The 12,889-nt window shown below is 37.1% G+C and overlaps 1 protein-coding gene across 1 annotated transcript in view; it reads right to left on the bottom strand.

The window, feature by feature from the left end:
* The window catches only part of TRPM6 (transient receptor potential cation channel subfamily M member 6), a 155,587-nt gene that overhangs the window by 89,135 nt on the left and 53,563 nt on the right, over positions 1-12,889 (bottom strand). The window contains 6 exon segments of the mRNA XM_079112114.1: positions 292-520; positions 2,119-2,399; positions 3,836-3,970; positions 5,916-6,056; positions 9,198-9,251; positions 10,200-10,334. Of these exon segments, the coding sequence (XP_078968240.1) occupies positions 292-520; positions 2,119-2,399; positions 3,836-3,970; positions 5,916-6,056; positions 9,198-9,251; positions 10,200-10,334 (975 nt within the window).

The following is a 12,889-nucleotide window of genomic DNA, read 5'->3' as shown; positions in this document are numbered from 1 at the left end:
AGTGCCACGTGATAAGAACATCTTGCAGGTTTGTATCTGCTTAACTTCTCCCCTCCTTCACATGGTTTGTCTTGGTACCGGAGAGGTACGATCCCCCCATTTTTTAAAAATAACTGTGGCAATGGCAAGCAAAGTAGTTTTCGGAGATGCCCCTGGGAAAATCCTGCCTTTCTGTGAGAAGATATTAACTGGCTTTCCTTTGGGTACCTTTCAGGAACAAACGAAATAATGGAGCTGGAGAGTAGGGACCTTCACACTGAACCAACATTGAACTCTGGCAAGTCAATGTACCTTCAGCCAAGAGTTTTTCCTCATTTTCAGGCGCCCCATCCACATGTCTGTCAGCAGCATTTGGGTACAGGAATGTGAAACAAAGGGACGCAGCCCTCCAGACACGGCCAGTTTCAGGCAGGTAGAATTGCTCCAGTTCTTGAGTTCATAGGTCAGCAGCTTCATGGCCATTCGCTCGTTCTGCTTGAAGGCCTTCTCCAGCACATCCAGGGCCAGTTGGCCAAACTGCCTATAAGGACACAAAGACAGGTGAGAGCTCCAGAAATATTCTGAAAGATTGGATTTGAGACTCGAAAAGCACCGGTCAATTAGGCTCTTTTAAAGAAACATTAAAAATGTCAGTCTGCAAAAGTTAAAGGGATGGCTGCTTAGGAAGGAAAGAGATTGTTCTCCTTCTCATGAAGGAACAACACTCAGGAGTTCACACAGTAACAAAATGGAATTTAGTTTACACCTGAATTATTTGCAGGGAGGAACCAGTACATACTATGCAACAGCTACAGACTGCTTGGTTTGGGACTCCTGATAAGACCTAATAGGGAATTGCTTGACAGAAAACACTCTTCAAAACTGAAATAGCATCTAAGGAATGTTGTGGAACCACTTTTCTTCTTTCTTTTTTCTATTTTAAAAAATACCTAGATGACTTAAAAAGCTAGACCTATAGACATCATCAAAAAATTCTCCAGGAAGATATTTTCTCTGAAAAAGACTGTCATCCTCTGGAATTTTAAATCACAATTATAAATTAGTTCCCATTATCTTTAGGCTTCCCTTCTTAATACAACAACACTTCAGTAATCAAACATCAAAAACATTCCTAACTTTGCTATCTTCTACCATTACACTCTGTTTTTTTTTAACACAATGCATTTATTTGTTTTCCCAACCTAAGAGATACTTAAGGTTACAAACAAGTCTTAATTTAACTTAACATCAAAGGGTTAGAGATTTGGGAGGAATTTTCAACATCATTCATTTCAAAATCATTAACTATAGATGGAAAGCTAAAGCCTAGAAATATGGTCAAGTGACTTGTCCAGTTAGTATACAGCTGGACTTAGGACCCAGCTCTCCCGATCTGAAGCTCTCTTCTCTTTTCTATAGCTCACAAAGATCCTTAAAATCCCTGCAGACCCTTAAACAGGCAAATCCATGAAATGTACCATATGATGGATAATGTTAGGTGTCAACATATCAGGATTAAGGAATACCTAGAAAACCGATAAAGCAGTATTTAGTGTGTCTGTGAGAGTGTTTCCAGAGGAGCTCAATATGTTAGTCTGAATGGATGAGGGGGATCCATCCTCATTGTTGGTGGGCACTACCCAATCTGCCAGGGAGGACAAATACAGAAAGCAAGCAGGTCTCTTTCCCTGAGGCCTGGGACAAGCCTGTCTCCTGCCTTGGACAACAGAACTCCAGGCCTTCCAGCCTTTGAGATCCAGAACTTACATGGGATGGGGAACCCTCCCCAGTTTCACAGACTTTCAGCCTGGAACTTAGAGTACTGCCAGTGGCTTCCCTGGTTCTGAAGGCTTTGAACTTGAACTGAGTCATGCTACCAGCATCCATGGGTCTCCAGCCTATGGATAACCTGTTCTGGAACTTCTCAGCCACCATAATCACATGAAACAATTCTCTAATAAATCCCCTCTCATGTATCTACCTACGTATCCTTCTGGTTCTGCCTGTCTGTAGTACTCTGACTAATACACATGACAATAAATCTATTTGTCTTACGAGTTCTAAGGCGAGGGAGATGAAAGTGTCTAACCATTCTAAGAACTGTCCGTGTTTAGTATGAAGTGAAGAGATAACTCCTACTTTGAGTAATTTTTCAACTCTTCTGAGGCATCGTCCACCATGTTGCTCTCCTTAGCTTCATGGGCCATTGCTCGGTAGAGTATACAAGCAATCACTGCCTTAACTGTGGCTTCCTCTCCGTGCTGCCAGAAGAACATGGCCATCTTCTGCCTTTTCATGAGCACAGCCCAAACCAGCAGGTCATTGTAGGGATAAGTAAAGCCAGTAGACTCAGGGTCATCTGATAGGTTTTGTCTTTCTTTTGACTTCTTCCTTGATTTATGAGGGACTCCAGACTTTTCCTGTTGGAAAGCAAAACAGGATTGCATTTCCAAATACTAGGATGATGTTTTACCTTATATAACACAGAAAGTATCTTAGAGATATTTTTAAATCACTTATAAAAAACCATGGAATATTGATAGGATTTTATAAACCAGCAAAAAAACTTTAAACATTCTATGGTGATCTATTCTCATTGTATTTAAGGTATCCAGAATAACTACATTGAGATACTTTAAATTCACATGGTATAACTACTTTGGGATATACCCAGTAACTATATGACAACTTTTGATTTCTCAAGTAAGTGTGTTGAAATAACATATTGTAAATATGAATATTATTTTAAATCTCTAACCTCACTTTGTCAAATAGATTCATTATTTTCCTCTTAGATGGCTGACACTAGTGTTCCAAACATGCAACAAAAGAGATTGGTTTTTTTATTCCCTCTATTCTAATTATATTTCTCTATAGATAATAATAGATAATAATGAAATAGTATTCTCCCCCTGGTGAGGTCACTCTTCATAGCTCATCTCAGATGCAACTCAGATGTCACTTCGTATGTCTTTATTTCATTGTCCCTCATACTGTACTACCGTATTACTTGGAAAAAGGTAGGACCATTTCTGAGTCATCTTCATGTATGTCCCTAGCCATCTGCCTCCCAAATTTAAACTAGTGCTCAGCATAATACCTGGAAATATTATTAGGGACCATAGCAAAGAATTATAATCTCTTTTCTCTTTCCATAAGTAAAGGGAATCTGTATTCATTAATGATGGTCAAGGATAATCAAATACCTTTTCATCCCAGGAACCTTGGAAAGCAAATCTTTCTCCCAACATGGCAAATATTTCCATGCAAATGCCTAAGCAAAATCATTATCCCCAGAGGAAGACGGGATTAAGGAAGTAGGAAGCAAAGGGAAATATTAAGGCTGTTGTGTACGTGCGGGCACACACACACATGCAATTATCATGGTTATAGTGTAACAACAGGCTAAAATTAATTTCAAGAAAGCCTCAGAAGGGCAAAAGGAAGATACAAAAAGGCAGTTTGAGAGCACTGAAGGAGAAGGAAGCAGTCCTTATCCAGCTAGCCCTGGGGTAAAAAAGACAAGGATGTGGTGTTGGGCAATGATTATAAATTTTTAATACTATGGCATACACTGCCAGCCTGAGTCACCGTCTGGGCATGGCAGAGGTAGGAACAAGGAAGAGAAACCGAAGTGCAAGCCCAGACTTTCACTTGGTTGCCCGTGCTGTGGCCTAGGCCTTTACTCATGATTGTCAGAGGACAGTTGTGTTATGCTTTATGAGTTCACCATCTGTTTATGGCACTTGTAAATGGTTCCTCTATTTGCACCTTGCTTTCTCCAACATTCAATGAAGAACAGTCTCAGTCTGAGAGAATAATTTTATTTTCTGCTCTAAAAACAAGTGAGTGATACCTTGAATTTATAAGGCTGGGCAGTTCTGAAGAACTGCGAATGCAAGGTGTTTTCTGCAGACTCGCTTCTATTTGCCAAGGAACGTCTTCGGTGAAGAGGGTGCTGGGAGAAGCTTTGAGCAAAACTGGTGGTTCTCTGGCATATGTTGTTATTATTATTTTTTTTAAGAAAACAAAAATGGAAAAAGAAGGTTATAGTGGTAACAATATTTTGTTCATAGACAATAATGAAAACTAAATACAATGTTCTACCAAATAGCTAATGGTTGTGCTTCTCATCCATGATTAGCAATTCATCTCCCTGAAGTTTAACTACTCGAAAGATTCTAATGATCTCCCTTTTACCAAACACACTGCTACTTCCTAACATCTTAGAGCACTGCTACTTCCTAACATCTTAGAGAACACACTCTTTTGCTCCCTACTGTATACCTGCATTCTTTCTCTATGTGGAAATTCCATTAGAATCAATGGATGTTCTACCCTTGGAACAAGTTCAGAGTAGGCAATAAAGATTTATAGTTCTGATAAGAAAAAGTTCCCATTCACAAACAGCTCCAAGGATAAGGTGAAGTTAGAAAGTTATGAAATCCCTCCCAGTGTTATACAGTATCTCCACTGCAATTTCAGTGACTGGGCCCCCCAAAAATGTATAGGTCATTGCTATCAGAATCAAGTTTTCATCAATAAGAAACAAAAACACAAAGATGTGTATTTAAAAGGACTGACATAAAAATACAGGACACAGGCTATTTCTAGCTCTTGAGGTGGCCTACATTCTACCCTGAATGTGTATTCCTTGCTTTACCCCCATGCTTCTCACTCTTAAGAGCACCCACATTCTCCCTTGAGCGCGTCTCTGCTTTCCTAAATGCATCTCTGTCTGTGCCTCTTTAAAAATATATATATATGTATATAAAATATATATATTTTTATATATAAATATATATATATAATATATATATATATATACACACACATATATAAACACACACACACACACACACACAAACTACAGACCACAATCAGCCCTCTTATCTGCCATTGGTACCCTCATGGCAACCAACATGTATTTTTTTCTATGAAATAGCTGGTACCTCCTAAATATATCCCTATGCCTCTGAAACCTTAACAGAGAATTTTCTGGGTAAGTTTGGGGGTTCTATTTGTTTTGTGTGGTAATGTTTTTTTCCAATTCCTAAAGCCAAGTTGAGTTTTCACTTCTCATTACTATAAAGGGCCAAAGTGGCTGGATAATCCAGGCTCTTTATGTGATCCTACCCCAACCACCTTTCGCTCTCATCCCATGCAGCCTTCTGGCACGTGTTCTCCAGTGACAAAGGTCTCCTTGTCACTGCAGAAACAAGTCCTGATTTCTGGGTGCTGAATCTCTCACTGCTCCTGCTCTTCTCTCAACATAAATGTCGCCAAACTCTCTCTTGTAATGCTGCCCTTATCTTCTCAGAGGAGTTGGGCTCCTCCAGTCTGTAATGGAAATTTCAAGAAACAAGCCATATTTTTTGTGCTAATCTACACTAAATAACAACTCTAAATCTTTATTCTTAGATTTTCAAAACTCTGATAGAAATAAAAATGTTTATTTCTATTTTTAAAAAAGATTTTGTTGCATCTTCCAATAAAATCCCTGTGTTTATCCCAAGGTTGTCATCATCAGACTGTGGGCTAAAGAGTTTATAGATCTAATCCTATTGGGCTTTTAACTTCCATATTTTGAAAAGAAAACAGAAAGAAAAGAACTGGCCATTTCTCTCTTTCTAACCAGTCCCATCTCATCACATTACTTCTATTTCAATGAAGAACTTACTACATTCTGTTTTGTAGTAGAGCTAGTCATTCATAAATCTGTATCATCTAGAAGTTTCTAAACTCCTAATCTTAATGTTCGTCCCACCCCAGCATGCCAGCATCGTGCGCAGTATGTACATATAGCAGGTAACAAAGGTCCACAAATGCAATGTCCATTTTAGAAGCTATTACCATCTGAATGTGACAAGCCATTTTTCTAAAACTACAATTTCTAATTACTTTTAATTTCATTAGGGACCCTTTAATTATGCTACCTTGTGTTTCCTGTAGAGGTTGTTGTAGAGGGCTCTGAAACTTTTTCTAGTATAGCTGCTGCGATATGCTCCACCAATGAGGTATTCTATCACCAATCCAATGTCAATCAGGGTTATTCTGTAGCCTGAAAGAAGGGTGTGCTGCAACAAAATCATGCAAGGAACGGTGACTTTCAATTCTTTCTTTCTGCCTCTTTTGCCATGTTATCAGACAATAACCAAATTAATGTCAATGAGATAGACTTTAATCATCTTTACAAGCTAATCAATTAATATCACCAGCTATCGATACAATCTCCTTATTCAAAAGGAAAAAAATTCTTAGCCTTAATTTCTTTTTAGTTTCATAGATAGCAAATGTAAGCCTATATCTATCTTCTCTTTCCCTTTCCCTATCATGAATGCAAACATATGCACACATATATTTGAATAAAATACAATTAAATCTAGTTTTATAGATTGTTGTTTACAATCTATAGATTGTTTTGTATTTTATATAACTAAAACAACAAAAGTAAAATCATTAAGTGTATAGTAAATGTAGGCAGTTCAAAATTAACATTGGGTTAACTTTGTTTTTCTTTTGGTACCAACGATTGAATTCAAGGATGCTTAATCACTGAGCAACATCCTCAGCCCTTTTTAATTTTATTTTGAAACAGAGCCTTTCTAAGTTGCTTAGGGTCTCACTAAGTTATGGGGGCTGGACTTGAACTTGAGATCCTCCTGCCTCAGTCTCCTGACTAGCTGGGATTACAGGCATGCTCCTCCATGCCTGGCTTACACTGGGTTAACTTTTCAGTCTCACTCTGTTGGAATGGCTGTTACACCTTGCAGTGTGTTAAATACATCATATGTAAAACAAGAACATGGAAGGAAGTAGGACAAATATAAATAAGGAGCATAGAATTACAGAACCAAATGATATCTCAAAACATGAGGCTGTGCCAAGAGAAATATTATAGCTGATAGCAAGGTTGAGCAGCAAATTTCCATGACTCTTATTCTAAATGAAAATTATTTTGACCCCCTAAAACTCACATTGCTATCTCCTCACAAAGCTGCTGACTTCTAAACTTCCATTCATAGTAAATTTTTTAAGGTGGATTGTTTAACAGGTCTCTAAAATGGACAAATTGTGAATGACATTCACAGAACTATGAACAAGAAATTAGGTTTTATATGTGTGTGTGTATACATATGTAGTTTTATTTTTTCACATTCATCATTATTTTTTTCAAAAAACATCAAAAAAATAAATAAATAACATTCCTGAAAACCAGGCATGGTAGCAGAGGACACAAGCCCAGTGGCTTGAGAGGTGGAGACAGGAGGATTGATTCAAAACCAGCCTCAGCAAATTAGTGGGGCTCTAAGCAACTTAGACTGTTGCAAAAATAAATAAATAAAAGGGTTAGGGATGTTGCTCAGTGCTTAAGTACTAGGTTCAATCCCTAATAAATAAATAAATAACATTCCTATTTGCTGCTAGTTAAAAGCATATTTGTTGGGCATGGTGGTGCCTGCCTATAATCCCAGGGACTCTGGCAAACAGGAGAATAATAAGTTCAAATCAGTCTGGGAAACTCAGCAAGTCCCTGTCTCAAAGGAAAAGATAAAAAATACTGGGGATGTGCATCAATGGTAAAGCACCCCTGGGTTCAATCTGCAATACTCAACAATAAATAAATTAATAAAAGCATCTTTAACCTATTTTATTCCTTTCCCTTCAGTTTACTGTGATAGAGTTTAAAGAAATAACTTAAGAAATGATCTTGATATAGCCTAAATCAACATAAATTAAATTTACATCAACACAGACAGTTTTTTATTCCCTTTAATTACTATGACACTTTTTAAAAAATTTCCTTTACTATGTAGTGAAATGGGGGGCAGTTATTTCCAAGTGTGTAAGTAATGCACAATATTATAAATTTGCCTAGTAAATTCTTTCTCTCTAGTTCCCCAAGTCAACATAATTGGAAAGTCCACACTCTAGCCTACAAGGTATTAGGCTTCAAAATAATGGGGGAACCTTTAAAATGCACCTTCAGTGGAATTAAACTATAGCGACAAGACCTCCCCACAAAAGGCAGTCCCAGTTCTCAATTCTGACCTAACTCAAAGTTCCCTGAGAAGAGCAAGAGCAAAGTGCAAACAAGGGTGTTGAGCAGTGGGACCCCTCCAGACTCCCTAGAATAGATGTGCCAGTGTCCCTGAGCTGTCACAAATATTCAAAACCGTATCAACAAAAGCAATAGAATCATGTTAGTCCTCCAATTAAGACAACAGAACCACAGAATTCTCTATTTCTGCTGGCAGTTGTCACCATGGGCCCCACGGCTCTGTCATGTTGAGCTGAAATTCTGATTGGAAGTAGTATATGTCTCTGTTCCATACTTTAGTTATTTTTTTTCCTTTTTTACAATTTTTTCACATATTTTATTGTTTCTTTTTGGTTATACATAACATTAGGATTCATTTTGACATGATTTAAAAAGCATGACATATAATCCGCTCTACTTTGGTCCACAGTATTTCCTCTTTCCACCCCTCCTCCTTTTCCCTCTTTCCTCCCCTCTATTCTACTGATCTTTCTGCTATTTAATTTTAGATATTTTTCTTTTCAGTTAGTGTCTGTGGATATACATGATGGTGAGATTCACTGTGGTGTATTCATGTATGTACACATAGGAAAATTAGGTCAGATTCATTTTTCTGTTCTTTCCTTATCCCATTTCTTCTTCTTCCTCTTCATTTTGCCCACCATTCTTCCTTGCTTTTTGATGGAATCTCCCATCCCCCTTTTCCATTTCCTCTCTCTCTCTCTCTCTCTCTCTCTCTCTCTCTCTCTCTCTCTCTCTCTCTCTCTCCTCATTATTTTGAACTAGCTTCCAGAAAAAACATTGACTTTTGGCTTTCTGAGTCTGGCTTATTTCACTTAACATGATGTTCTCCATTTCCATCCCTATACCAATGAAGGACATAATTCATTCTTCCTCATGACTGAGTTATACTCCATGGTGTATATATGACACATTTTGTTTTTTATTAGCTAATGCTACTTACTTGGTGGATCCAAACTAAAAATATAAAGTGAATTAAAGGGAAAAAATGTTAAGAGTGTGGTTTGATTAAAAAAAATTGCTTAGAATCATATATATGTAAAAAGAGGTAGATAACTCACTAGAAAAATCAAAAGAAGCAAAATCAGGCCATTCCTCTAATCACAAAGTGAAGGCAATATACAAAGATATTTTCACACCTTTGAAATTAGGTTACCTGTTTCACATCTTGGACAAGATGATGCAACAGCATATTAGTTGGTCCTTGTTTCTGTGATAAAGAACAAGAGAAAGAATTATTTCCTTTAATTACTATGTGGTGAAATGTGGGGGGGGGATGTTTATTTCCAAGTGTGTTAAGTAATGCACAATATGGAACATTTTGTTCAACATCTTTAGTAATGAAACTTAAGCTGGTTGGTTTTAGGGAAGAATTGTCCCAAGAGAAGTTTTGTTTAGATGAAATATTTTTTCTTTTTCATTTGTCTTTGGAAGAAAAATTTTTCAAAGCAAGGTACACACACACACACACACACACACACACACACACACTAAAGATGTCAGCTTTAGCTTTATTTGGTAAGAGGCAGAAATAAATTTTAAGTTATTTGTAACTATTCTTTATCATATATAAGTGTTCACACTATTACAAATCCTATGACACAAGTACATTCCAACATGTATATTTATTGAAACAGTATGTTCAAGTTTCTAAGGAATTCAATGGCATATTTATAATAATAGAAAACAGTGAGTACTTATGCTAAAAATGAACATGTGGGTGCTCAAAAAGGGTTGTAACTAATTCATACCCTAGGAACAGATTGCTGTGAACTAACTGGAGTAATCAAGAAGACAGGACTGGAAGAGGTCATTGAAAAGGGAATAATATTCAAAGATCAAGGACGGATATTGCCACTGCTTGAGCAACTGGTGTTTTCACAATGAGTAAGCCAGAAGAGTTTCAACAAAGGGTTTGCATAGGAAAGGTTCAGGAACAAATTTTAATAGTGGCCTTGGGTTAAGATACTTCAAACAACTCAATAAAAAAACAATTCGTTCTTATTCACATCTTAGTGAATAAGGTTTCTCCTTCGGTTGAAAAGCTTGTATCTCTATAAACTATCTTGTACCTGACCATTCAAGGAGACAGGTAAATCCTAAGCTAATTAGTAAACAAACCTTCAAGGGGATGGCTGATGAAATGCTCTGTACTCACCGTGTTGTAGAGCTCTTCCAGTCGGGGGATTGTAAGAAAGCGATGGAGGTTCACTCCATTTTCTATCAAAAGCTTCACAAAATCCACCCGATCCATCACTAAGGCATCTAACATCGCTTGTTCTAGTGTGCCAGGCTTCATAAGGTAGAAATTAAAAGATAAAGTAGAAATAACTAAGGAATTTTACATATTTGCACTAAAACGATACACACACAATAACAAAATACAACTTTAACAAGAATGTGCAGGACCTAAGTGAAGGCAACTTGACTAAATCCAGAAACATCTCATAGGAAAAGTGACTGTGATAAAGATTTCAGAACTTCCAAAAATAATGTGTAGGCTTAATGCAATTCTAATGAATATCCAAGAGTTTTTTGGTTTGGGGTTTAAAAAAAAATTGGGGGTAGGGGAGGTACTGGGGATTGAACTCGGGCACTTGGCCACTGAGTCACATCCCCAGTCCTATTTTGTATTTTATTTAGAGACAGGGTCTCACTGAGTAGCTTAGTGCCTCACAGTTGCTGAGGCTGGCTTTGAACTCGCCATCTTCCTGACTCAGCCTCCAGAGCCTCTGGGATTACAGATGTGTGCCACTGTGCCCGGAAAAAAAAAAAGAAAAGAAAAAGAAAAAGGTTGTTTTTTTTTTTTAATTGTTGGTAATATGATGTTCACTTTCAAGATTTACCTGGTTTCTGACTATAAATGGCAAGTTGAACATATTCCTCTAAATTGGGTCCCACCATTAAGACGACAGCAAAAGAATATTTTTTAAAAAAGAAAGAAATCCAAAAGCACAAGGGGGACAAGAGTGCAACATTATGGAAGTTGGAAATCAGTTGGTAAAGTGATAACTGACTTAGCAATTTCCGGAAAGCCAAATAATTCAATCGGGAAATGTCAAGAACCAAACAGATCTGTGCCACCAAATTCCAGTAGCACCAAGATGAAATAAATGCCTTGAGACCTTCCCTGTCATCTTCTGAATTGGATTTCGAGACAGGGGATCAAAAGATTTTCTTCTGGTTAATATCACCAATGCAAAAGACAAGACATGAATCTGCTGACATCTGGGGGAGTCCCATAACAAATGGCAGATCACCTACTGGGAAGATCACATCTACAGGAAAGTTCCAACCAGAGGCCCAGAACTGCTCATGAGCTTTCCATCCTCCACCCTTAAACAGAAAGACCAAAGCCAACAGATAAGAAAACATCAACTATGAGAAATCAGATAATGCAGGGAGAAACCTTCAAAAGAGTTATCATTAATGCTCTCAGAGAGATAAAATAAGATATTATGGGTACCATTAAGGACAAAGGGTAGGAAAGTACTATCACAGAACATATTTGCTCTTGGGAATTACTAGATTAACTATATGCTCTCAGAAGAGAAAAGCTTCATAGAAAACTTAAAGTTTAGGAAATCTACCAAAGAAAAGATAGGGAACACAGAAGGAAAAAGATAAAAAGATTAGAAGAGCAATCCATAAGTTTCGACATTCAGAATACAGGAATTCAGAAAGAGAACACAAAGAACAAACAGAATGGAATAGAAAGGAAAGGAAACATAAACACCAAGCTGATATCATGTGCCAATAATGTATACTGGATATACAGACTCACAAAAATACACATCATTGTGAAATCTCAGAACACAGGAGATTTTTAAAACTTTAAAAATGTGAGGGAAAAATGGCCATAAAGGATCTGAAAACGGATTTCTATTTCTCAACAGCAATGCTGAGTGTTCAAAATTCTGTAGAAAAACTTAGTTAAGTGTAAATTAAAATATAGTCAAATATATAGATCCTCAAAACATTTATCCTCCATACTCCCTTCTCGGGAAGTTACCAAAGGATGGATGCCATCAAAATAAAGGAGTAAGTCAGAAAAGAGGAAGTCCTTTGCATGGAAAACAAACACTCTTTCAGAGGAAAGGGAGTAAAGGGATTTTCAACATGATCAAGGTAGATTCTAGGAGCACAGCCAAGCACCAGAAATAAAGGCAATCTGCCCACATTGCAGCAATGAGGTCCCCAAAGGGCAAAGATGTGAGAGGCTTCTAAAATTGATGAATCAGAAGATAGCCATATAATGCTATTTAGAAAGGAAAATTTAGCCAGGCATGGTGGCACCCCCACACATTTGTAATCCTAGAAACTCAGGAGAATGAGGCAGGAGGATTGCAAGCTCAAGGGTCATTTAATGATCCTGTCCTGGAATTATAGCTCAGTGGTAGAGAATCCCTGGGTTCAATCCCCAGTAACAAAAAGAGAAAGAGAGAGAAATGTGGAAATTTATAACTGAACAGTCCAAAAATGTCAAAAGTAGTAGGATCCTTATGGAAGGGAATTATTTTTTTAAATAACCTTTTAGTATTATTTGATGTTTTAAACAATGTGCATGTATTATATGACCGAAATATAATTTACCTGATGTATAGTCACAACTTTTTTAATGGAATGTTAATAGTGATTATGATTACAATTATAGGTAATCATTTTTTCTATTTTCACTAATTTTTACTGTGAATACTTATTACATTTTAATAGGAACTGAGATACCTTTTAAGTTTTAAATAACAAAAATCCACTCTTTCAACAAATAAATTAAAAATCCTTCTGTTCTATTTTTCCTCCAACTTTCTTTTCCAGCTTCAATTAGGCTAAGAACTAGGAAAAAATTAT

This window comes from Sciurus vulgaris, assembly GCF_902686455.1.
Source record: "Sciurus vulgaris genome assembly, chromosome: 15".
NCBI lineage: Eukaryota > Metazoa > Chordata > Mammalia > Rodentia > Sciuridae > Sciurus > Sciurus vulgaris.
This window is presented reverse-complemented; position numbering and strand designations above follow the sequence as displayed.